Source organism: Agelaius tricolor, unplaced genomic scaffold (assembly GCF_023055355.1).
Source record: "Agelaius tricolor isolate 1412-34295 unplaced genomic scaffold, bAgeTri1.0.p SCAF_19, whole genome shotgun sequence".
Taxonomy (NCBI): Eukaryota; Metazoa; Chordata; class Aves; order Passeriformes; family Icteridae; genus Agelaius; species Agelaius tricolor.
In genome coordinates, this window is record NW_027269279.1 from 15,154,365 (window position 1) to 15,180,700 (window position 26,336).

General features: G+C 52.4%; 1 protein-coding gene across 2 annotated transcripts in view; it reads left to right on the plus strand.

Moving 5' to 3' along the window:
• The first annotated feature begins 1,855 nt into the window (after nt 1–1,855).
• LOC139598307 (syntaxin-binding protein 4-like) overlaps nt 1,856–26,336 on the plus strand; it is a 39,434-nt gene continuing 14,953 nt past the window's right edge. The window contains exons 1-10 of one of the 2 annotated variants that reach the window (XM_071444536.1): nt 1,856–2,125; nt 3,612–3,685; nt 9,631–9,726; nt 10,525–10,594; nt 11,618–11,692; nt 19,938–20,023; nt 21,051–21,171; nt 24,182–24,323; nt 24,513–24,619; nt 25,366–25,519. In XM_071444536.1, coding sequence (XP_071300637.1) covers nt 1,947–2,125; nt 3,612–3,685; nt 9,631–9,726; nt 10,525–10,594; nt 11,618–11,692; nt 19,938–20,023; nt 21,051–21,171; nt 24,182–24,323; nt 24,513–24,619; nt 25,366–25,519 — 1,104 coding nt within the window. In that variant the 5' untranslated portion in view covers nt 1,856–1,946. The remainder of the gene's footprint in view (nt 2,126–3,611; nt 3,686–9,630; nt 9,727–10,524; nt 10,595–11,617; nt 11,693–19,937; nt 20,024–21,050; nt 21,172–24,181; nt 24,324–24,512; nt 24,620–25,365; nt 25,520–26,336) is intronic. The other variant, XM_071444535.1, reaches the window with a different exon arrangement.

A 26,336-nucleotide genomic window follows, 5' to 3' on the forward strand; every position in this document is an offset into this window, starting at 1 on the left:
GAAGGTTCTTGATGCATCAGAGGGCCCTGGGTGTGATCCTGAGTGTGAGTGGCTGCTGGGTGAGGGGGGCCCAAAAAGGTCACCCCAAGCTGGGCATGGTGCCAGGGCTCTCCTGCCCCTCAGGAGCTGCTCTGGTGTGGAACAGCTCCCACTGTAGAGCAGGCACAGAGGGAGGGTTCCAGAGCCCAGCATTGAATTCCTGTGCATGTTCTGCCACAAAACCTCCTGGCCAGCCTTGAACGAGGCACCAACACCCAGAGCTGGTGGTCATCAGGTATTGGAGTCTCCTGCCCTAATTTTTGGCTCTCCACAGCCTGGTCCTTTTCTGTGGGATGGCAGGAGAAAGAGCATCTCCCTGCAGTTGGGTTGCTGAGGGATGGGCAGGTTTGTGAGGCTCCTGCAGGCTGCAGCACCCAGCAGGTTTGGAGATGGGCCCAGGTACCACCCCCTGTGCTTAGTCTGCTTCAGCCCAAGCCTTGGCCAGGGCTTGAACACATCTTGCTGGGCTGGGGTGGGCACAATGATCTATCACCAGATGTATCTGTGTTTGTCTAGTAGGCATTACTTATCCAAATTTGATTTTTTTTTAGCTAGATAATTTAATTTTTAGGAAAGTTTTGGCCACCTGAAGGTCAAATCTATTCAGGTTTTATATGTCATCTGAATGTCCTCAAGTGAAAACAATTTTTAAAAAAGAAGACAAAATGCAGGAGAACTTTTCCAATTTGTCTTTTTTTGAAGCACTTTGCACGAGGCTATTGGGGAAGCTCCAGCTGATAAAATCAGTTGTTCAAGCATGGGAACAGCACCATCCAGCAGCTTGGACTCAAGGGATGGTTTGGCAAGGGGTGGCAGTGCCAGGCACAGCTCTGCTAACGAGGGCAAGGGCCACTAATGGGGCCTGGCCAGGAGCCTGCTGAGACACTGGGAGCAGCACGAGGAGGACACGGATGGAGGAGTCGGGGCCAGGAGCTCCCCCTGACCTCAGATGTCCTCCAGAGCTGGCTGGGATGTGGGACCTGTGTCCTCCTGTGATCCAGGGGAGTTCATTTCCCTTCTCAGGAAAGTCACCAGATCTTCCCCCCAGGATGGCAGCCCTGCTCCTGCCAAGCCCCAAGGTGGCTCTTCTGGTCCATTTCTATCACTGGCAAACCTTGGATAATTTTATTTCAACCCTCCATCCCACAGGACAGGGGTGCTGCTGCTTCTCCAGCTGGATGGTGGCACCAAGATAGGGATGGAGGACACAGCCTCAAGCTGCACCAAGGGAAATATAGGTTGGATATTAGGAAAAAGTTTTTTACTGAAAGAGTGATAAAGTTCTGGAATGTTCTGCCCAGGGAGGTGGTGGAGTCACCATCCCTGGGTGTGTTTAACAAAGCCTGGATGTGGCACTGGGTGCCAGGGTTGAGTTGAGGGGTTGGGGCTGGGTTGGACTCGATGATCTTTGAGGTCTCTTCCAACCCAATGATTCTGTGATTTCTCTGGAAGGGGCTGTTCAAAGGCAAGACAGGCTTCTGACCTCCCAGCAGACAGAGGACAGCTGAACTTGTCCTGCATTAAGAAGGAAATCCTGTGGGCTGGAAAAGATGCTAAAAGAAAAAAAAAAATCAACATCAACCCTAAACCCGCTAAGTGCCACAGTCTGTTACTGCCTCCGGAGCTCTGCTATGGATTTTAACCCTTTAGAGATGGTGACTGCCCCCATCCCACACCGAACGCTGCCCTCCATCCCTGGAGGGGCCGTTCCCAAGAACACATCCCAAGGAATCCCCGTTGTGCTGGGGATGAGGGGTCAGCCCCGCTCCGGCCCCGCGCATTGGGAAGGAGCTGTCGGGGCCGCGCTGGCTCCGGCTTGCGTAAGCTTTAATCTAAAGTTGGAGATGTTTTGAGCTGATCTGTGTTAATGTTGGGAGGAATTAACATGCATACGGGGAGACCACGTGATGCCCTCCGACCTCCCCCTTTTTTTTTTTTTCTTTTTTTTTTCCCATTTTTTTCCCCCCTTCACTTTAACGGATTCCTGCCAAATCCGAGCGGCCGGTGCTGGGCAGGGCCGGGCTGGCACCGCCGCCAAGATGCCCGCGGTCTCTGTGCTTTACAAGGGAGCCATCATCATCAGCAGGTAACGGGGACGGAATTGTTGCACAGAAACCATTCCAGCCCAGGCTGTTCCCTGTGGCTTCCCCCGGAGCGGGGTTGGGATGCAGGGATGGCAGGAGGAGCCCCGGACACCGGCGCTGTTGGGTTTTGTGCTTTGGGGGCGTTTTGTGCTCGGGGCTGCTGGGCGGCCGTGCCCCGGGCTGGGGATGATGATGATGATGATGATGATGATGATGATGATGATGATAAGAGCTGATGGTATCAAGGAGCACCTGCTCCGCTGGAACTGCAGCCGGGTGCTGCCTCCCTGCCCGCCCTGAGCCGGGCTCGCCCGGGGAATTTCCTCGGTAATTTACTCGAAATACCCCGAAAATCCTGAACCAGCCTGAGCCCAGGGCTGCTCTGCCTCCCTGGGATGCCTTCGAGCTCCATTTTTCAATAGCCAGATGTGGCCAGTTGTTTGTTCAGTCTTCAGTGGGGTGCAAGGATGGCAAGGAGGGGCATTTTTTACATGGAGAAAACGCTTCCAGTCCAAATCTTAGAGGTGGAAGTTACTGGCTTTGCTGGACAGCTCGATATTTTGAGTTTTATTTTGGACTCCTGGTAAGTCCCTGCAGGTTATTCTTACCCTGCATCCTGCTGGATTTCCAGCTGCCTCTTGTTTCCCACGCTGCTGTTCCTCCTCATCCATGCTCAGATCTGGGGCCTGATATGGATTGGGAAACACCTTATTCTCTCCTGGCACTCAGATGCTGGGGAGTGCTTTGGTGCCTCCTCAGCCCTGTTTCCCACCTGGCACATCTGGGCTGGGGTTTCTCAGATCAGGGCTCATCCATCCTGAGGAGCACAAGGAGAAGTGCTGGTGGTCCCGGGTTTGGAGTCTGGCATCTGTGGTTGGGGCAGGGTGGTTTTGGGGTCATTCATCTGGGAGCTTGCCTAAGGTGTTTGGGGGAGGCTGTGGCATGTTTTGGGGGAATCTCAGGTGTGTAATGATCTTCCATCTGCTCTGGCTTGTGATGAGAAGCTCCCACCAGACCAGGCAGGACTTGGAGCAGCTCTTGCATCCCCTTTTCCAGACCCTCTGCCTGCACTAAAAGCCTTGAGAGTGGATTGTGCCTGTCTGTGTTCATTACAGGCTGTGTTTGTGAAAGTGCTTTATTCCAGAGCACGGCTCTGAGCTCTGATCTCATTTCCCAGGAGCTGCACAGCTGTCCAGCCCTGATAATCTGGGGTAATGAAGCACAGACAGGTCCAGCAGATTTGCTGGGTGGGGAGGATGATGCTCAGCCCTGCACATATTCTCTCATTTATCTGGGCAGAGCTCGGGGGGGCTGCCTGGGGGCTGTTTTGCCCGTGTGGGTGCAGTGGTGGGGCTGTCCCTCAGCCTGGGTGTCTGCAGTGCCTGCTGGGCTGGGAGGGACAGTGTGCCCCAGGGTGTGCTGGCTGGGCACCTGTGCCCCTGTCCTTTATGGCCCATGACAGCAAACTGCTCCTCTTGCCTCCCCCAGGACACTCATGGGACCGTACGGGATGGACCGAGCCGTGCACTGCTTCGACTTCTACGAGTGTGCAAACGGGCTGGGTGAGTGCCTGGGATGGACAGGGCTGGGGGAGTGCCAGGGATGGACAGGGCTGGGGGAGTACCAGGGATGGACAGGGCTGGGGGAGTACCTGGGATGGGCTGGGGGAGTACCAGGGATGGACAGGGCTGGGGGAGTACCAGGGATGGGCTGGGGGAGTGCCAGGGATGGGCTGGGGGAGTACCAGGGATGGGCTGGGGGAGTGCCAGGGATGGACAGGGCTGGAGGAGTGCCTGGGATGGACAGGGCTGGGGGAGTGCCTGGGATGGGCTGGGGGAGTGCCAGGGATGGGCTGGGGGAGTACCAGGGATGGGCTGGGCTGGGTGAGTACCAGGGACTGGGCTGGGGTACCTCAAACAGCCCCAGAGCCTGGGTCAGGATGTGTCTCCCTGTGTGCAGGCTGGTGTCCCACTGGATCTTGTGTCTTGTACCTGCCTGTGGTGAGCACCTTCTGCACCTTTTGCAGCTGTGACATTAAAAGAATGTCAAAATCCCAACTAATTCCATGGTAATGGTGAGCAGCCAGTGCTGGGAGCTGTGCAGGAGCTCAGGCCCCTTCCCTCAGCAGGATGAGGGGGAGGGATCTTTCAGAATTTTTTAAATTAAATCAATTAAAATGCTAAATAAATAGAAAAACAGAACCCTCAGCACTCCCCTGCCCCTCTGCAGACTGTTGCCCTGGAAAGCCACCCCAGTGGGGATGGAAGGTGCTTTCTGCAGCGCTCCTGAGGACTGGCATGCATGAGCTGGCTTTGGAAAGTTTGGCCAAGGGGAAGGGAATGAGCACTGGGTGAGTCAGGTGTCCTTCCAGAGCACTCTGAACTTCAAAGCTGGGAGAAAAGGGAAAGGAGAAGGTCACATCCATCAGAACGTGACCAAGTCCCAGGTTCATGACACTCAGCCCAGAGGGATCCAGCAGAGCATTTCTCTGACCTCTCTGTATCCAGTGGGGCTCTGCCATGGACTTTACATAATCTGTGATCCTGCATCAGGATTTCACAGCCTCTCCTGATCCTTAATTGAGAGTGCAGCCCACCCTCCACAGAGCAGCTGGGGACCCTTGGTGACACCCCTGAATGACCATTTGGGACAACTCCCAAGGAGTCACCAGGGAAGCAAGTTCAGGTTTCCTGAGACCTGAGATTAATGACGGATTCATTATTGGCTGTTTCCAGCTCTGGGGGGGGGACAGCTTTGCTGACTCTTCCCACGTTCATGAGGTTCATGGGAGCTCAGAGAAATGACTTCACTTGGTGAATATCATATTTTAATCTCCAGAGGTGGATTTGGTTGAGTTGATGGGATTTCAGCTGCTGGCTTAGATTAGCTCATTAAAGGAGGAGGCCCAGAAAAGCCTGATGGGGCCATCAGTGACCTCTGGGAGAAGTGACAGATGTGGCAGCCCTTTGTGAGCCACTTCCCTGGGTTCCAGCTCCTCTCCTTCCCCTCAGTCTGGGCCACAGGGTCTTTGCAGGGTCCAGCAGAACCCACAAAGCAAATTGTGGTGTACTGGAGGAAGCTGCAATGATGTGGATTTCCTAAAGCCATCAGCTGCTGGCTTCATCCTCTCCTGTGAGGCTTGGAGCACTCAGGACAAGCAATCATCCTCCAGAAATGATGGAATGGTTTGGGTTGAAGGGACCTCGAAGTCTCATCTCACTGCACCCTCTGCCATGGCAGGGACACCTTCCACTGTCCCAGGCTGCTCCAAGCCCTGTCCAGCCTGGCCTTGGGCACTGCCAGGGATCCAGGGGCAGCCCCAGCTGCTCTGGGCACCCTGTGCCAGGGCCTGCCCACCCTCCCAGGGAACAATTCCTAATTCCCAATATCCCATCCAGCCCTGCCCTCTGGCAGCTTAATCATCCCTCTCTGGTGTGTGGTGCTTACAGAATCCCTGTGCCTGCTCAGAGTGGGTTTATTTGGGAAAAGAAAGTGCCTTTATGAGTTTCTCAAGCTGAATGCAGGGTTATCCCAGCAGTTTCTCAGGGCTATCCCAGCAGTTTCCCAGGTGGGATGCAGGGCTATCCCAGCAGTTTCTCAGCGTTATCCCAGCAGTTTCTCAGGGTTATCCCAGCAGCTTCTCAGGGTTATTCCAGCAGTTTCTCAGGTGGGATGCAGGGTTATCCCAGCAGTTTCCCAGGTGGGATGCAGGGCTATCCCAGCAGTTTCTCAGGGTTACCCCAGCACTTTCTCAGGGTTATCCCAGCAGTTTCCCAGGTGGGATGCAGGTGTTATCCCAGCAGTTTCTCAAGCTGAATGCAGATGTTATCCCAGCAGTTTTCCAGGTAGGATGAGGTATGATCCCAGCAGTTCCTTTGCAGCATCACTGCTGGCTGCCAGGTCAGCGTTTGGCCGCGGGTCTGTTGCTCTGTGGCTTTAGGTGCAAACCCACATGTGAACCTCAGCAGAAGTTCAAAGGGGTTACCTGGCAGCTCCTCCTACCTGAACCTCGAATTAAAGAATAGCCATCAAAGGGAAGTGCTGATTAAGGAGCATTTCTCAGAAACACTGAGATCCCATTATCTTGACCTTCATCTGCTTAGGACAGGACAGGGAGTGATTCACCTCCAATCTGTCCCTTCCTCCAGACAGAAAAAGCTGGCGGGGGCTGCAAGATCAACAGAGGGATTAAGGGAAATGTAATTGAACATTGCCAGCTTAGGCAGGGAGCAGGCTGCCCCTCTCTGTGCCCAGCCTGGCAGGCAGTGGGGTCAGGATGATCCCAGTTGGACTAAACAACCAGATTAGCCAGGACACCCCCTGACCTGTGTGGATCCAGGAGCAGGTGAGATTATAGCCTGAGAACTGTGACTCTGGCATTAGTGGCAGTGGGATTAGAGGCACCAGAGAAGCTTGAGGGTCTTGGAGAAATTTATAGGATTGTTAAAAGCCTAAAGAAAACACAGACTTGGTCAGTCTTACCTCTAAGTCCATCTGGAGTTTCCCTGGCAAACTTTGTTCTGCAAAAGAGAAAAAAACCAGGGACATGGGCATCAGCTCCAGGACCTTTGCCAGAAAGGAAAGATTAAATAGAGGGATCCAAAATAGGCTAGATTATCTGGCCCTAAGTATGACTTAATAAGCATTATACTGGGACTTTGATGCTGTGATAATTAAAGAGCCGTTATTTACCTACACTGGGTCCCAAATAGAAATCTGATTGAAGTAAATGTTTATAAAATATGTAAAAAATTATCATCCCAGGAATGCTGCCACCACAGTCCTGGATGATCCAGGTTTGCTGCCATCCATCATCTGCTGTCCCCTGGAGTGGTCTGAGCCCTGGAATGGCTGAGCCCTCCCTCCTCCTCCTCCTCCTCCTCCTCCTCCTCCTCCTCCTCCTCCTCCTCCTCCTCCTCCTCCTCCTCCTCCTCCTCCTCCTCCTCCCTGCCCCAGTGGGGACTCTCCAGAGGATTTTGGGGGGCAGGACTGGCACCCAGAGCACCTTCTTGGTGAGGTGATGGGTGTGAGCAGTGGGCAGAGCTCAGCAGCATCCAGCTGCTTTCCCAACAAGGGAGTTAAAACTCAGGGATTTTTCCTCCCCCACCCAAGTTTGAGTGTGTCTGGAGCAATACTGTGAGTAATCAGTGATTTTAATAACAAGATCGGATTTTCTCCTGACATCGTTGGGGATGAAGGAGGGTTTGGGACCTCAGCTATATTAAGGCATTATTACAATTGATTTGCAGACACAAAAGGGAAATGAGTCATTATTGATTTGATATCTCAGCACACAATGGCCTCCTGGGGGATGCTGTGGCTGGGCCTCTGCAAGGTGCAGATTTTGATATTATTTGTCTGATGTGCTTCTTCATTCCTAATTCCTTTGTGTTAGGGGTGAAGAAAGATGTGGGATGAGTTCCTCAGTCATGTCCAGCCTTGGGCTGGACTTTCAGGCTCTGCTCCATCCAGGGAACCGATGGGGCTTTGCTTCTGCAGGACCCCTCATGGTTCCTCAGGCCCATCCCTGGGGTGCCCCTGTTCCCTGGGGTGTCTCTGCACAGCCCAGCAGAGATCCCCTGGCTCCACAGCGAGCACAGGAATGTCCTGCTCAGCATCCCTGGCCATGGGCAGGTTTTACCTTACATGACTGCAGCATCTCTCCCACTTTTGTGCCCAGGTGCCTTACCTGACCCACAGGCTTGGTGAGGCTCATGCTGCTTATAGCTCCTTTTTGGGGGGCAATATTTCCAATTTTAGTGAATTTATTTTATAATTTACTATAAATTATAAAATATTATAAATATAAATTATAATAATATTATAATAATATAATTATTCTATTATTAATTATATAATGATTGTATTATAAATTAGAAAATATCAGTGCCCATTCCTGAGGTGTTCTGCTGTGAGTTCCCTGTTCCAGCAGTAAAACAGCTCCTCACAAGGGCCTGGTTAATGCATTAAGCTCAGTGAATAAACTGCAGCACTCAGGGCTGGCATTTGGAGCTTGGGAAAAGCAGCAATTGGTGCATATAGAAATGTAAACGTCTTTATAGGAAATTGTAATAATTTAGTTTTAATCTAATCTAATCTAAAGGTGACTTGAGACACAAAGTCTTTCCCTGGAGGCAGATGAAAGCTGTGAGGGCCTGAGAGCAGAGCTTGGGTTCCCAGAGGAAGGGCAGCAGGGGTGGGAATGGTGCTGTGTGCTGAGAAATCCCCACCCCGATCCCCCTCTGTCCTGCCTGTTTCACACAGGGTTCCCAGGTTTTAGGGCAGCAGCTGGGCCTTGTTCCTACAGCCCAGGACCTTCCAGGGCTCGGAGTTGGGGCAGGACTGGCCTGGGGCTGCCTCGGTGGCACTGCCTGTCCCCAGCCTGTCCCCAGCCTGTCCCCAGCCTGTCCCCAGCCTGTGCCCCTGCCACAGCAGCCAAATGCCCGACCCACGGCTCTGGGCACAGATTTGTTAATTAAAGCCAGGCTTTTTAATCCTTCTGTCCACAGCCTGGATCTTCCAAGTAGGACTTAATGAGGCCTGGATAAATAAGTCTCTTGGACCTTTTCCTGCCAGCCAGCTTAGGGTGGGCACAGGGACAGGCCCGTGGTGGCTCTGAGGTGGCTCTGAGGTGGCTCTGAGGAGCAGCAGCCCCGTGCCAAGGCACTGCAGGGCACCCGGGCTGGGCTGTGCCAGGGGGGCACACATGGAGCTGGGATCTCCTCCCTGCTCCTGCCCCAGCTGCTCCCCCAGCCCAGCTCTGACACCAGTGGCCTCTCCTGGGGGTGGCTCTGCCATCGTGTCAGGGGCTGAGGGGCTGCTGGGGCTGGCAGGGGAGCAGAGATGTCCCCAAGCCCTGGGGGATGTCCAGGTGTGCCCAGGGAAGGAATCTCCTGCAGGAACACTTGTCACCAGGAATGATTTGATCTGCAGCAGGAGCAGACCCTTTCCCATCAGTGATGAACTTGGAGCTGCTGGAGAGAGTCCAGGGGAGCCCATGGAGATGCCCCAAGGGCTGGAGCCCCTCTGGAGCCAGGCTGGGAGAGCTGGGGGTGCTCACCTGGAGAGGAGAAGGCTCCAGGGACACCTCAGAGCCCCTTGCAGGGCCTGAAGGGGCTCCAGGAGAGCTGCAGAGGGACTGGGGACAAGGCATGGAGGGACAGGACACAGGGAATGGCTCCCAGTGCCAGAGGGCAGGGCTGGATGGGATCTTGGGAATTAGGAATTGTTCCCTGGGAGGGTGGGCAGGCCCTGGCACAGGGTGCCCAGAGCAGCTGGGGCTGCCCCTGGATCCCTGGCAGTGCCCAAGGCCAGGCTGGGCAGGGCTGGGAGCAGCCTGGGACAGTGGGAGGTGTCCCTGCCATGGTAGGGGGTGGCACTGGATGGGCTTTCAGGTCCCTTCAACCCAAACCATTCTGTGATTCTGTGAATTTAAGGTTGGGGCTGCGCCCCTCAGGCACGCCCTGGTTCTCCTGCCTTTGTGCCATGGGCTGTGCTCTTCCTGCAGGCATCAAGGTCATTGGTGGCATCAAGGAGCCCACTGGAGAAGAATATGGAGTTTATGTCAAGAGGATCCTTCCAGGGGGTGTTGCTTATGCCGATGGTGAGTGGAACACAGGGCAGTGCTATGAGGGCTGAAAACAGCCCAGACTGAGGGCACTTATTCCACACATTTGTTTCATCCCTTATTAGATATTTTGAGTGCTTGCTTGGAGATTTTCCAGTGGTTGGGGGTATTTTTTTAGAGTGGCAGTTGTTCTAACATCTGACAGCAGCCTTGGACTGGCTCCTCAGCATTTGTTCTATTGCTTTGTGTGTGTAGAGCATGACCCATCTCTGCTACACAAGAACTTTCCTGTCCTTTCCCACATCCCTGTGGCCCCAAAATGACCAGAGATCCTTTTGCAAACTCAGCTCTGCTCTGGGTCACTGATTTAATTCTGAATATGTTCAACTAAGTAGGTATTAGGGGTCTGCAGAGCTCACCTTTTACAACTTCAGCCAAAAGGATCTTTTTTTTCCCCAGCTGTTACATCATTTTTCCATCCAATAAAGGAAAATAAATCCAGAACAGGTGGAAGTGCCTCTCATGGTTTTCTACCTGACCTCGAACTGAACCACTTGACCTCAAAGTGAATTAAGCAAAAGCTTTATTGCAGTTTTCAGCATTTACTTTTGCAACTTCCTAGAGCAGAGGAAGTGCTGGGACCTTGGCACGGGCTGTTCTGGGAGGTTGCAGAAATTCATTTATGGACATCTGGAAAAACAGGTCGGACGAGCATCTCAGGAACAGCCCATGCATTTTTCATCCTGTCTCTGAGCACAGGGGGAATGCCCAGCCTCTCCCAGTCCCTTCAAGCTGTATTTTCCACAGTTTCTATCCATTAGTTTTCTTTTCTAGGGCGCCTGCAGCCAGGGGACCAGATCCTGGAGGTCAATGGAGAGTCCCTAATTGGGGTTACAAGTGAGAGGTACCATGTCCAAATGGAAATTTCCCATTCCTGTTGCTTTTGTGGGATTCTGTGAAGTGGCTTTGGCTGTGGGTTGCATGGAGGGGACACCAGGGCATCATTCTGTGTGCTGCTCCCAAGAGCCAACTTGGAAATGATCAGACGGGAATAGTCAATATAAAAACAGACCAGAGAGACCAAATTGTATCTGAGATGCTCAGACATCTCCCCAAAAAGCTGGGTTTGAAACAGCTCCTGGCACCTCCACTCCATCTGCTGCAGCCTCCCAGCACATCCTGCAGCTCCCAGCACAGGAGATCAGCTGGTGCCTGAGCCTGACAGTGCAGCTCCAGTTCCTCCTGGAGCCACGATCCAGCCCCTGAGCTCCCCACCAGGAGAATCATTCCCAGCTCCAGAGGAGCACCAGCACTGTGGGGCTCTCCTTCCCCATGGAACACGGTGCTGTCCTATTGCCTGCCCTGCATTCCTGCACCAGGTGCCGAGGCTGGAGGGGAGCAGCACGAGGAGCTGGTCCTGCTGCCAAAGCCCCAGAGCAGCTGGGCTTGGTGCTGTCCATGAGAACATCTCTGTGGCTGTGGGAGGCTGTGCCTGGCTCCCAGCAGCTGCCCTGCCTGCCAGGGGTACTTCTCTTTTGACCCAGAAAATGGCTGTCCCTGGGATGGAAGCTTCCCCAGGCTGGGAATTACAGAATCCTGGAATGGTGTGGGTTGGAAGGGATGTTCCAGAGCACCTCATCCCAGCCCCTGCCATGGGCTCTGCAGGGGGATTTGCTCACCACCACTGGTGTCTGCTGGGCTTTGCTATCAGGGATTTCTCACTTCCTGCAGAAGTGGGAAGCCAGGATATGGCTGGGCTGCCCTCAGCCTCGCTGCCAGGGCAGGGAACAGAGCATCCAGCCAAAGCTTGGCTGCTGGCAGGGTTTGCCCAGGTCAGGGCTCTGTGCCAGCTGTGGGGTGAGCAGGGTGGGGCCAGGGGAGCACTGCTGGGAGCTGGGACTGACCTGTCATGGTCCTTGTGTTCCAGGGCCGTGGACATCCTGAGGACAGCATCAGCCACCAGCCACATGCGGCTCCTGATCGCCCGCGATGACGACGCCAGGTCAGGGGACACTGGGAAGGGACCTGGTGGCTTTCCTGGGCACCACACCTGGAGAGCCTTGGGGGAAATGGGGCTCAAAGCCCACAGGGAGGGCAGAGGTGGCCAGGGGTCTCTGGTCACTGTGCACTGGTGGGAATTCAGTGGAGCTGGAATGGAAGGAGGCAAAGCTTCCCCTGGTGGCTCCCAGCTCCAGCCCTGCCTGGGGGGGCCTGTGGGACGCTCCAGCACTGAGCAGATTTCCACAGGTGCTTCCCCAGGGAGGACCAGGGCTGCTCCAGTCGTAGCTGTAGGGTGGCACAGCTCCCTCAGCTCTGCTGTGGGGTGTTTCAGCACAGAGCTCTGGATGCAGATGTGCAGGCACAGCAGGATCTTCCCTTTCCTTCCTGGGAACATGGGGAAGGATTTTTCTGCTCTCCGCTTTTTTTTTTCCACTTAGTTTTGTGTTTTATTGATGCCCTGCTATCTTTTAGGTCTGTCCTTGAGCATGGGTGAGCAACTGGCATGTATCAAACACATTGAGTTAAGGTCTTCCTTTCCCAGAGGTTTCCTCCTTCTCAGGGAGGATGAGGAGTTTCTCCCTAAACCTGTCCCCTTGTTGCTCCCTGGAAAACCTTGCTCTCTCTGGAGAGACTCAGAGGGTTTGGAAGGAGAAGGAAAGAGTTCAGTCTTGTCTTGACTGGGTTTAAGCTGTGTGGGACAATGATGAGAGGGGGCAGAGCTGTGGGAACCCAGGTATGGATTAGTGGGGTCTTTGCTGATATCCCACAGGAGATCTGGCACAATGTGCTGGCACATCCTCTCCCTTGACAGGAGCAGGGGAAGCTGAGGTGCTGCAGGAAGCAGAGGAATGAGGTGGGATGTGGCAGGGTGGCTGTGGGCAGGCTGTGCTCTGCCCGTGGCTGCCTCAGGTCAGAGTCCCTGCTGAGCACACCCAGGTCCCGTTAGTGTGGAGATGATGGATGATTAATGATGGATGCATTCCTTATCCATCAGCTGCTGTGCAGCCTTCCTGCCTTGGCAGAGCAGTGAGAGTGCTCTAATGACAGGCATGAGACTAATTCTGACACAGCAATACACTGCTGGAAGAATTATTTGCTATTAATGACGGGCTGCTTTTAGCCACCCTCTTCCAGGGGAAATGGCATCTCCTGTTATTACATCAAGTGCAAGTTCTTCAGCAGCTCTGAGGAAGTGCTGGGTGAGGCAAGTAGGTCAGCAGGGATCCTCTGCTCCAAGCGGGGATGCTCAGGATGCAGCTGTGGATCACAGCAGCCCCTTGGCAGGGCAGAGTGCCAGTGAGCATCTCGCACTCTCCCAGCAGCAGGGATGGATCCCACAGCTCCATCCCTGTGTCCAGCAGCAGCACGACTTGCTCTGAAACACTTGATTTCTCAGCCACAGCCCCCAGTTCAGGTTTTCTGCCTCCACCGCGCTCTGTTCCCAGCTGTTCTGCAGCTCCCAACATCCCGAATTGCAGCAGATGTTTCCTGAAGCGCTCCTGGAGCGGGCGTGGCTCCGGCTCCCCCCGAGCCCTGCGGGGAGCTGGGGCAGGCCGGCAGGGCAATGGAACTTTAAGCGATTTATTTGGCCTCCGTTCACTGTTGGTTATCTGTTAAATCTGCAAAAGGTTAGCCAGAGGGAGAGGGGAGAAGTAATCAGTTTATTTATTCCTTTTTCCAAAAGATTTGCAGAGATTTCACTTACATAATCATCTCGCAAACTGTTTAATACACGAATACATATCTCCAGGATTAAGGGCTGTGGGAACATGGGGAAGGATTTTTCTGCTCTCCACTTTTTTTTTTTCCCACTTAGTTCTGTCTTTTATTGATGCCCTGCTATCTTTTAAGTCAGTCCTTGAGCAGGGTGAGCAGCCAGCCTGGTGGGAAGGGGCCATCAGCTCTGGGGGTGATGCCTGGGGAGGTGCCATGCCATGAGCTGAGGGCAGCCTCCCCCTTCCCCCTGCCCAGCAAAGCACCCCATGAGACCTGAACGCTGAGGAGGACACGGGGCAGAGCAAATTCAGTTTATTTTCAGATCTTTCCTCACCCAGAGCACTCAAAGCATTCTGGAGGAGGGAACATCAGGGCTCTGGGTTTGTATCCAACCCTCCTGCCAATTTTCCCAATGACTCAGCTGAGTAGCATTTTGTTGTGGTTGCCCTCGGGTGAATTTGAGTCATAAACGCTATTATTTGTCTCTGGAGTTAATTATAGGCCCAAATTACCTGTGCTTTTCATGGCACTCAGTCTCTGGCATGTATCAGATGCATGTTTTGGGCCTGTCGCATCAGCTGGGCTGCAGAGAGCAGCAGTAACGCCAGGACTTGAAGCAGAGGATTCAGATTTGGAGCTGGACTCACCAGGTTTAGGTGATGCTTAAATCTGATTTTGGTCTGTGCTCACCTTCAGCTAATGAGGACAATTTTATTGCATAGTCATAATTATTGTTTATTCATTCTCAGCCTGAAAGTCACAATAGTTCCTTGTTTCTCTGCCTGGCACAGATATGGGCCTGGTCTGTCAGGTTTATCACTGGGAGGAGCCAGTTTGTGCTGCACCTCTGGGTCCTGGCAGGATCAAATACTGAATTCATTGTGTCTCCACACGAGATGCATCCCCAGCATGGCAGGAACAGGGGCTGTTGGGTTAGCAGGGCTCACACAGGCAGCAGGAAGGAAAGGCTGCTCCTCTGTGAGTGCCCTGCAGTACGGAGCAGGATCAGACTCACAGCATCTCTGAGGGTGGAAAAGATCTTCGAGTCCAACCTCTGACTGATCTCCCAGCCCACAGTGCCATGTCCAGCTGTTCCTTGGACACCTCCAGGGCTGGGGACACCCCCACTGCTCTGGGCAGCCCCTTCCAAGGCCTGATCACCTTTTCCATGGAGAAATTCCTCCTGGTGTCCAACCTGACCCCCCCATGGCACAGCTTGGGGCCATTTCCCCTTGTCCTGTCCCTGTTCCCTGGAGCAGAGCCCAACCACCCCGACTGTCCCCTCCTGTCAGGAGCTGTGCAGAGCCACAAGGGCCCTCCTGAGCCTCCTTTTCTCCAGGCTCAGCCCCTTCCCAGCTCCCTCAGCCCCTCCTGGTGCTCCAGCCCCTTCCCAGCTCTGTTCCCTCCCCTGGACCCCTCCAGCCCCTCCATGTCTGCCTTGTGAGGGGCCCAGAACTGCCCCCAGGCCCAGGTACAGGGGCAGAATCAGCTCCCAGGTCATTGTGCCCACCCTGTCTCTCCCGGCAGAGGGGCTGTGGCAGGAGCTGGTGCCTGGCCTGGTGTAGATGCAGGACAGTCCCTCCTGCCCTGCCAGCCCTGCCTGTGACAGTGAGAGCTCAGCCCATGGCCCTGTTGTTCTGAGCATTCAGTGCTGAGCTGGCAGGGAGGGCTGGGGCTGACTCCAGCAAGCCTGGGTGTGCCAGGGACAAAGGCTGGGCCTTGGGAAAAGCAGGCAGCCTTTCCCAGAGCACTGAGCTGCACCTGTGCCTGGCACTGCTTCCATCCCACCCGCAGAGAGGGGAGGCATTGAATGGGTTGGGTTGGAGGGGGTCTCAAATCTCATCCCATCCCACCCCTGCCATGGCAGGGACACCTTCCACTGCCCCAGGCTGCCCCAAGCCCTGCCCAGCCTGGCCTTGGGCACTGCCAGGGATCCAGGGGCAGCCCCAGCTGCTCTGGGCACCCTGTGCCAGGGCCTGCCCACCCTCACAGGGAACAATTCCTAATTCCTAATATCCCATCCAGCCCTGTCCTCTGGCACTGGGAGCCATTCCCTGTGTCCTGTCCCTCCATGTCTTGTCCCCTCTCCCTCTCCAGCTCTCCTGGAGCCCCTTCAGGTCCTGCAAGGGGCTCTGAGGTGTCTCTGGAGCCTTCTCCTCTCCAGGTGAGCACCCCCAGCTCTCCCAGCCTGGCTCCAGAGCAGAGGGGCTCCATTCCTTGGGCTCCCCTGGACTCTCTCCAGCAGTTCCAGGTCCTGCTGCTGTTGGCCCCAGGGCTGGGGCAGCTCTGCAGGTGGGGTCTCACCTGAGGGGGCAGAGGGGCAGAATCCCCCCCCCATTGCTGCCCCAGGGGGCTCAGCCCAGCCCAGGGGGGTTTCTGGGTGCTCACAGCCAGGGCAGGTCCAGCTGTCACCCACCAACAGCCCAAATCTTTCTCCCAGAGCTGCTTTTGGTCCCTTCTCTGCCCTGCCTGGACTGGGCCTTGGAATTGCCCTGACCCAGGCCCTTGGCCTTGTTGTGCTTTATGAGTTTTGCACGGGTTGTGCTTTATGAGTTTTGCTTTATGAGTTTTGCATGGTTCCCCCTCTTCAGGCTGTCCAGGTCCCTCTGGATGCCCCATCCCTCCCCTCCAGGGTGTGACCTCCCCACAGAGCTGGGTGTCAGCTCCAGGCTGGCTGGGGGTGCCCTAATTCCAGTGGAGCTGTGTGAGAAAATCTGCCTTTGTGATGCTTTTGGAGTGCTCTGGGTTCATGGCTCCCACTCACCTGCAGGTTTGTTTTTTTTGAGACAAACCAGTAATTTCTGATGTCACAGGCTCCACTTTCTCTCCCAGCTGTGGTGCAGAGCTGAGGTTTCCAGACGCTGTGTAACCTTTGATGTAGGATTCTCCCTTTGTTCTTCCAGGAACAAAAGGGCAGGACAAAGAGGCATTATGAGATAAAATAACAATTTTCTGCGGGGAGATTGACCCCCTGCTGCTCAATCTGTAGCAAAGTCATCCTGGAGCTGGCTGCTGCTGGCAGACCCCCCATCCCACCCTGGGGCTGCCTGAAGGCTCTCCAGGGCCAAGCTCTATTGCAAGCATCCTCCAGACCTCAAATGTTTGCATCCTAATGAAAAAAAACTGGAGAAGGGCTTGTTAAAATGAACTTTCCACCTCATACAACGCCACGGTTGTTGTTTTTTAATCAAGCTGGGCATTTTAGTCCTGCAGGCACCTGACAATTCACAATGTTTTAGTAAGGGTCAAATTTTAAATATTAAAGACATCTTCTGAAGCTTCTTGGTGTCTGAAAGCACAAAGCAAGGTCTGCTGGCATTCCTTCAGTGTGCTCGTTCATTAATCTGCAATGTTTGGGCATTGTCTGCCCCATCCAGCTCCTCCAAACACAGCACTGAGCACAAAATTAATTCCCACGAGACTGGCACCAGAAAGTGCTTTACTTTCTGCTGGGATAAATGTGTGCCTCAAGTTAGTCATGTGTTTGTGTCCCTGGTGGAACTGGGGCTGGCAGGAGTGACCAACAAAGCAGGAGCTGGGATGGTGGCATTTGGTCACATTGTCCCTGGGCTGGACCCAGTCTCACAGCTCATTCAGGCTCCTGAGAAAATAATGATAAACCTCCTTTGTGGACAAATTTCAGGACACAAAATAAACAACAACAAGGAGTGCTGAGCCCATGCATGTGCTCACTTTATGACAGAGTTTGGCAGCACGGGTTGGTGACGGGGTTTGCAGGGTCACAGAGCTGCTGCACCAGTTGCATTTGCATTGACTAAGAGTATTTCAGCCATTGTTTGGCATTTATAACCTCCTCTGTGCTCTGCTGGATTATTATCTGAGGAAAATAGAACAATAGATGACCACAGAAATACCCAGCCCAAAACAAAACCTAAGTGCTGGTGGCTTGGTAACCACTGGGAATAATATGTGAGATTGCAGCGTGTTGGACCTGCCCCTGCAGGGGTCAGGGAGGGGTAAGGCCATGGCTGTGTGAGCTGCCAGTGAAACTGGTGTGAATCAGCTACAGAGGCTTTACTGGGAAACTGGAATAATTCTGCTGAGATCCACCCAAGGCTCAGCTCAGGGATCAGCAAAGCAGGGGCTGACTTGTCTTTCTGCTTTCCTAGTGCTTGTGGAATCATTTAGGCTGGAAAACCCTCTGAGACCCTCGAGTCCAACCCTTAACCTAGCACTGCCAAGGCCACCATTAAACCATGTCCTCAAGTGTCACATCCACATGGTTTTTGAACGCTTCTAGTGATTCCACCACTTCCCTGAGCAGCCTGTTCTGTTCCAGTGTCTGACATCCTTTCAGTGGAGAAATTTTCCTAATAATTTACATATTTTGGTGCCTTACATTATGAAACTGCCTTCTCCTCATGGACATTAAGTGCAGGTCACACAGGGCTGGCCCCACACAGCTGTCCCTTGATGGGCCACCAAAAATGCCTGCCACTGTCTGAGGGGTAGATCCGATAAGGAATTCCAGTGCTTGGAGAATGGCTTTGATCATCCTCTTGTCCCCCCTACTGTTTTATCACCACCATGACTGGGAGGTCACAGCATCTTCTGGGTGTCCTGGTGGCATCTTGGCTGTTCCTGGGAAGTTTGTGCCAAGAGGTGAAAGCCAAAAGAGCTCTGTGGGACATGGGGTTTCTGAACAAAGTCCTGGTCCTTTTTTAAGGTCATGGGTTTGGTTGATAAAGACAATAGTATGGATGCAAATATTGGGATTCACCAAGGCATGTCACTGAGCATTGTGTGACACTTGGGTTTTAAATTAGCATTAAATGGAATGAATAAGGCATAAATTTGATGGCAATATTTGATAAGGCATGCGCTGGTCTTTGAAGTTTGTTAATGAGCTGGTTGTGACTGGGAAGATGTAAATTACTGAGAGTATTTCCAGCAGGAACCTGAGGAGCTGATGATTCATTCATCATTTAATATTGTTGACTCTAATCTAGCCAATAACACCCAACATCTGTCCTGGTGAGGAACGCAGATGACGCAGCGTCTGCGAGTGTGTCACAGCAGTCTCCTTGCTCAGGGAACTTTGCTGTGGCTGGGTTCCTACAGGTTCACCTCTTGAGCTTGTCTGACTGTCAAGCCTGAGAGGGAGCCACTCATAACCAGGCTTTTCCTGGGGCTATGGCATCAGGAAGGCTCCTTCCCATGGGGATTCCCTCCTGCCTTCAAAGACGACATCTAATGGTGTTACTGTGGCCACTGAAACAACATTTTCAGGGTCTGTCCCACTGCCTGGATGCTTATTAACTGGCATGTGTAAGAAATTAGTCATCCCTGAGGATCTCTCTGCCAAAAGGCAGGATCCTTCAGGTGGGGTTGGGTTATGAAGGGAGAGAACAGCCCCCATTACAGAGGGACAGCATGAGAGCAGTGCGGCAGGGCTGGATCAGAAAGCTGCCAAACATGAGCATGAGGAAGATGTGATTCCTTTCCAGGCCTCCTCATCTGAAAGGATGTGAAGGGCTCACAGCAACTCAAAGAAGGGTTACAAAAATGAGGCAGGAGCTGGTAAATGTAGTGGATGATGGTAGTTCTTAAGTTCCAAAACACAAAAAAGGTCATGAGGAAAATCACCTGTGGTGTACAGGGAGTTCCAGCTCATCAAGGGCTCCACACATGGTGGTCAAACTCAGCCTGGAACAAAGTGTCTGGTGCCTGGGCATGGAGATGACTTTCGAGGGGATTTTGGGGATGAGATTGCATGCAGGTCTTTGTTGAGCTGTCATGCTCCAAGGGTATAGCTTGTGATGTTCGTGGAGAAGATCATCATGGATGGGTTGGGAGAGTGGGCTGATGTTTCTGCAGGTGCCCTGAAAGCCATCTCCCTCTTTACTCCAGCAAGACCTACAGGATCTGATTTCTGTCCAGGAAAAAACCAGGAGGTAAAACAGAGAATAACCTGTATTTAACTGTCCTAGAAGGAGTCATAAATAGGCCGAGAATTTTTGGGTTATGTTTGCAGTTACAGCTCCTTCTGGCAGGGTTTAATTTGTGTGGTGTGTTTGCAAAACTTTTGAGCCTTATAGTTGGGGTGAAAACATTCCCAGGAGGATCCATGAGGAGGGGTGCAAGGCAGGATGCAAGGCAGGGCTCCAGTGTTCATCTGCCCTCTCTCAGGAATGACAGTTCTCAGCACAGAGCCTGTCCACAGAATCATAGGATCATAAAGATTGGAAAAGACCTTTAAGGATATGTCCCTTCCCAGCTCCTCTTGTCCTGAACACACTCCAGGGCAGGGAAGGAGCACTCTGGAGCTCCAGCCCATCACAGGAGAGCTGCACTGCCATGAGATTGATTATAGACCTGAAGCCTTGCACAAGCTCTTGAAAGCAGGGTGTTCCCCTTGTGCAGGAGGAAGCTTTGTCTGCTCCCACAGCTGGAAAGCACCAGCCCTGCAGCCTTGGTACCCAGTCCCTGCCATCAGGGGCTCTCTTGCCATATAATCATGTGGGGGGAGTTCTGAGCAGCAGCTGACTGCACCATGGTTTTGTTTGCAGGAGAGAGTTCTCTGAGCTGCTGGAGAAGTTTGGCTCCCAGAGCAACACGGGCTCAGCGCGGAGCTCGCCGGTCCTGCACGGTGGCAGTGAGTAGCTCAGCAGAGAACTGAAAGCCCCTCTCTCTGCAGAGAGAGTTTCCTTTATCCCAGTGTCATTCTGAAGGAGCTGTGGTTCCATTTGAGCAGGTGTTGGGGTGGAGGTTTGAAGAAAGCTTGTCCTTATTGCAGACCCTTGGTGCGTGCCAAGAGCGTGGCCAATGCTGCCACGGGGTGATCAAGGGAGGCTTGAATTGGGGTCATAACCACTCCCCTGATCCCCAGATTCTGCCTGCCTCATGTGCTGGGCAGGTGACTCCATCAGTAAATGCAGCTGTACATTTTTGCTCTGAATTTCAAAGTGTTTCAGAAATAATTCATTTAAAGATCATTATTTTTCATTTGCTAATGGGAAATGTTTAATGAGATGCAACAAGGCTGACCTAGCAAGATGCCAGCACAAAAAGCCATGTGTACCAGGGAAGAAAGCTTTCCCTGCAGCTTGGCATCCCACCAGACAGCTGCTGGCCCTTCCCCTATGGCAGAGGTGTGTAGGGTTGGCAGTCCCACGTTGGAAGTGTGTAGGGGGATAGAACATAAAGTAAATAAAGGTAGTAACATAAGTAAAAAAAGCTAGTATAGAAAGTAATCTACTCCCTAAAGAGTTGCAGCTGAGCCAATTATTAAGGATTAGGAACAGGCCTGATGTTTACAGGCCACACCTGTAGCCAATAAGAAGTGTGTTATAAAAGAGTGGATTGGTTGGTTAAGGGGAACTGGAGTCAGTTGGCTGCTGTGAGGGCAAGGAAGAGTCAGTGCCTAGAGGAGCTGCCTACAAGAAACATCAAGGAGGTATGAAACTCTAGCAATATGGCACCCTTGCAATGTAATGACAATAGAACTGTGCCAAAGAGGCTGAACGTTTCCTCTCCTTCAGCCTTATCCTGATGTCTTTAACCACCACGTGGCTTTCCCTAAGAATCCAGGAGGGCAGCATCATCTCTCAGCAGCAGAGCAGGGGGGAGGGTGATGCTGGAGTGTCTGTGTGCCCTGCACTGACTGTACCTTTGGTGTTCAGGTCGGTACCTGGAGAGCACCTCCTCGGGCTCGTCGTCGCGCTCGCAGAGCCCGCTGCTGCTGAGCCCTGCCAACTCCCACGGCCCCTTCCTGGGGAGCCTGGCGCACGCTCCTCACGCACAGTACGTACAGGGCACCACTGAATGTCAGAGGGGTACACCCACTAAAGAATTACGGTGCTTGTTGAGTAGTTTTGTTCATCCTCATGACCTCTCTACTCTTCTATCACCACAATGGTTCAGAGGCCACAGCATCTTCTGGATGTGGTGGTGGCATCTTGGCTGTTCCTGGGAAGTTTGTTCCAATGGGGGTGAAAAGGTTCCCAGTTGAGACAATCAATATGTCTGCACCATGCAGCAGCTCCTCTTCTGTGGGAGTACCAGTTGTCAGTTTTTCTGAGTCTGGACTGAAGGCACTTGAGACAGGAATTCAAGTGTTTATTATTTCTTATCAGTAAAACAGTCTCAATACTGTGAGTTTGGCAGTTTTTCATTAGAAGGCACAAAATGGCCACAATCTCTTGCTACAAGGTCTTTTAAGACTAAACTATCCAATTAAGAACTGACACCTGGATCATTTCCCCTTTTAACCCAATAACTGATCCCAAAGAGCCCCCAATGGGGACTTTTCTGTCCAATTACAAAATGCCACCCAAACCCATGAAAAAGAAGGAAGAAGCATGAAGAGGAAACCCAGGCTGACACCCTGTGCCCTCCATGTTGCTTCCATCCACAACAGACTAAAAATCCCAAAACCTCAATTTCTCACCAAGTGATACACCTACACTACTCTCTATAATCATTTTACACTTTTGTTGGTTCTAGTTTATCTTGAAGTCTGGGAAACTTTCTCCATGAATGAGGGTCAAAGTCAGTGCTCCCCTGGGGGTCAGAGCACCCCAGAGCAGACAGAGAAATATTCCCTGTGGTGCTCTGGGTTTCCACAGTCTTCCTCCCCTCTGAATCCCAGGGAGAGGCCATGGTTTACAACCAGCTGAGAGGGCCCTGCACATCACCTTGTAAACCACGATCAGACTGTTCCTGCAAGGCTGGTGCTGCTTTCAGGAGGTGCTTTTGGAGCTTGTCTCCTATTGCCCTGCTCCTGGCACTTTGACCCCATGCTCAAGAGCACCAGCACCGCTGCATGCAAACTTCCCTGATGCCCTTTGCTTTGGGGCCATCAGCCTGCAGTCACCTCATCCTTTGGTGGCCAGAGCATCTCCCAGAGTGTGTTTCCATGTGGCCATCTGCCCTGGCACATTCTGCAGGGTCAGGGGTTGGGACAGGCTGAGCTGGTTTTTCTGCAGTCTCGTCTCCAGGGCCCTTCTCCAGAGGGACAGCTTGGAGGCTGTTCACAGTCATGGAATGGGGACCATTTGTCCCCAGGGCTCACAGCTCCCCTCCTTTGCCTGCACAAACAAGCCAAGGCACTGGTAAAGAGAATCAGCCCTCACTGCAGAACCAGTAAATCCTCTTGCTAAATACCAGCTTATTAGGGATTTGCAGAGGACAAATATTTGGCACCAGAGGTTTAAGCTGCTTGCATGGAGTGAGAGACCCACACAGAGGAGACACCAGATCATCTACTTGGCAGCTGCTTTGTTCAAGCCATCCTCACTGTGCTGTTAATTCCCTCCAGGCTGAGGTGTAGAATCCAGAATGGGTTGGGTGGGATGGAACCTCAGAGATCATCTCATTCCAACCCCTCAACCATGGGCAGGAAAAGGGGCATTTAGGCTAAAGGAGTCTGTCTTGGTGACCTCCTTGCCATGCTGTGCCATGTTCTGCTTGTTTCCATGCAGCTGCCAGGCCCCAGAGGTCCTCCCCTGGAATCACAGACCACTGGTTTCACCTGAGCATTGGTGGTCAGCTGTGAGATTTGGGTCATGGGTCTTTTCATGCATGTGGCTGCCGCCCCTTCTGCTCGCCACAGGTTGTCCCCAGGCTGTGACTTCTCACTGTGGCATCACCTGAGGTCCTGCCCCTCCACTGAGCAATGGGAGCTGGATACAATGCAGTCTCACCACAGTCAGTGTCTGAGATTCTGGGTTGAACAGAGCATTTTAATGCTGATTTCATGACATCATTTCCCTAAGATTGTTCACCTTACAGCAATGTTTTTTCATAAGACTATGGCCCATGCACCCCTTCCCCTGGGGTGTGTGAGCCCCAGGGATGGCATTGCTTGGGAAGCCGTGCTGGTGTCACTGTGGGGCATGGGATGCTCAGCTGCTGTTGTGTCTGAAGTTGTAACATGAGAAGCCAGTGCAGACTCTTTGGGCAGGGGCTGCTGTGGAAATAAACTGAAAAGTGAAATGCCAGCTACACCCACCAGTTGCACCCATCCCATTTGGAAGAAAAGGTTTGCTGATCCTCATGCACCACCAAATCCTTCCCCAACCCCCCCTGTTGCAGTCTGCCCATGGGAGCTCAGTGAAATCTCTGCTCCCACAACTCTGCCACTGCCAGACCTCCCTGCTGGCACGGAGCCACTGCTGTGGCCAGGCCTTGGTGGCCTGTTGAGTCCTGTCCAGCAGCTCTTGGAGGAAAAGGTTCAGCCTGTTTGGTGCTCCTTTCCATCCTCAACTGGGCAAGCCACCTGCCACAGCAGCAGCTCACAGTGTGGTGGGTGTTGCTCTAAAGGATGCCCATTTCTTAGGGCATCTTGCATGATTTTAGGTCCAAATCCTGCTTAAGACACACCCAGCTGTGTGTCCCAAGCTTCACTTTGAAGTTTCCTAAGAACTGCTTGATAGCTGGTCCATCTGTACGTTGCTGTCTGGTGATTTAGTTGGATTCAAGCAACAACCATGTTGATCATTTGTGTGCTTTTGGGTATAAAACCAGGAATGCCAAATATATTCTGGTTAAATCTTTAGTTTCTTCTCTAAACAAGTATTCCCCTATTGGGGATTAGGAAAAGCAGTCACTTTAACAACACTGAACAATGTCTGCCAAAGAACAGGAGGCCTCACTTCCCCTTTCCAACGGCGGGTGGAAGAAAGGATGCAAATAAAAGGCTGGGAGAAGGTAGAAGGATCACACATGAAAATAAATCCAGGCAGTTTGTTCAGTGATATGAGAAGATAACCCAGATCACCTTGAGTCACCTGCAGACTTCTCTCCCTTGCAGCTACTCCATTGACTCAGGAATCCAGAGCATTTCTGTAGCAAACTCCTCTGGCTTGGGGCTGACAATCAGTGGTGGATCCAACAGGCCTGACGGGCCCATGATCTATGTCCAAGAGCTTTTGCCAGATGGGGACTGTTACAAGGTAAGTCGGTGTGGAGACCCTCAGGAGCTCTGCCATGGGCACCTTTCCTAGAGGTTGTGGCTGTTCTGAAGCAGCTTTTCTAGGAGCAGATGGATAATTGCATGGACTAATGAGGATTTGTGTTGCAGGAGAAGGCTTTGGGCAGAGATGTCCCTTCTCAATGCTGTGTCTCTCTCCCTGTTTGTTTAGGATGGTCGGCTCCGACCTGGAGACCAACTCATTGCTATCAACAGAGATTCTCTGGTGGGCAGCACACATGAGGAGGCCAGAAAAATAATTGAAAAAGCCAAATTCAGGTAGGCATAGAAAGTATTTCCTGTCATCATCAGGTGCTGCTGAGTCTTAGGCAGAGCACTTCATACCAAGGTTTGGCTTCACGGACACTATTAGCCTTAAATGATTCTTTAAGGTGGTCACATCAGGAATTCTTGAAGGCATGGATCATCCTGAAGTGTAATCCAGACCTTCCCAGACTTCTGGGCCTCATGAGTATCTCCTGCCCAGCAGAGCTTTGAAACAGAACTGAAGTTAAAAAAGGGGGAAAAAGGAGACTCAGCAGAGACCTTATGGATCTGTACAAGAGGGTGGAGCAAGGTGGGGATGGGGCTTTTTTCCCAATTAACAAGGGTCAGGACAAGAGGAAACAGCCTCAAGTAGTGCCAGGGGATGTTTAGATTGGATATTAGGAAAAACTTCTTCATGGAAAGGGTTGTAAAGCCCTTGGCATAGGCTGCCCAGGGCAGTGGTGGAATCACCTAGAAGTGTTCAAAAGCCATGGAGATGTGGCACTGGGGACAGGGGTCAGTGGTGGCCTTAGCAGTACCCAGGAAATGGTGAAACTCAATGATCTGAGGGGTCTTTCCCAACTTTAACCATTCCATGATTCAGTGGAATGCAGCTGGTGGAGATCCAGCTGCACTGGTGCAGGCTGCTCAGGCTTAGGTCAGGTTATCCTGGAGACAGAACCACAAGCATGGGAGCTCTGCAAATTTGTGCCTTTTGTTTTGTTAATAAGATGTTGTGTGTTTGTTGTTTGTTGAAGACACGAGGGAAGCACAGAAGTGGCCTTTATCCCTGGGAGGGGACGGTTACATCCTGGACTGTCAGTGCACAGCAACAGCCCATCCCCACCTCCAAAGGCTGTGGGAAATGGCCTGAGCTCCTGCAGGCTCAAGGTCCACGTCAGGTCCCCAGAGGTAGGTGGAAATTCATCTCTAAAGAGATATGATACCAATCCTGGAGACAGATACCAATCCTGGGATCTTGCCTTGATCAGAGAACTCTTCTTTAGGGAGTCCCTAGTAGTACTTCTGGAAATCCAGTGGGAAGTCTGTGCTGTTGATGTATTTACCTGCAGGCAGATGTTTTAAATCTGAAATAATTTTTTCTCTTTTGGGTTTGAGACAGAGATGGATCTGTGGAGGTAATGACAGGAGTTTCATCTCCAGGGCCTGCATTCAGACCTGTTTCAAGAGTCAGGTTTAAAAAAAACAAAGCCCTTCTGTGGATAGCAACCTGCATCTCATTCAGGACCAGTCATAGGGCTGGAAGGGATCTCTGGAGTCAGTTTGATCTAGGCTCCTAGCCAAAGGCAGGCACAACTCTTTATTCTTCAAGCCCTGTGATGAGGATGAATCCCCAGCATTCCTGCACAGCCCATTCCTGCTCCTGACTACTCTAATGATAAGCCAGGCTCATTCCTGCTGCAAAGCCAAGCTCCACTTTGTGTTTGCAGAGAAGTGTTCGAGCTGTGAATGGCTGGACAGGGTTTAACCACACAACCCTCAGGGTCTGCAGCTCCATTCTGTGCATTTGTCACTCCCCTCCTGGGCTGGTGCCATGCTGGGTGTCCTTTCTACCCTCTCCCACACAAATTTCCTTCAAAAGAAGCTGGCTGGATGTTCCTTTCATGCAAGACCATTCACAAACACCTTGCTTTCCAGACCTGTGGGGACACAGGCTTACATGAATGTCACATATGTGCTGCCTTTGGGTGCACCAGGCTGGAGATGT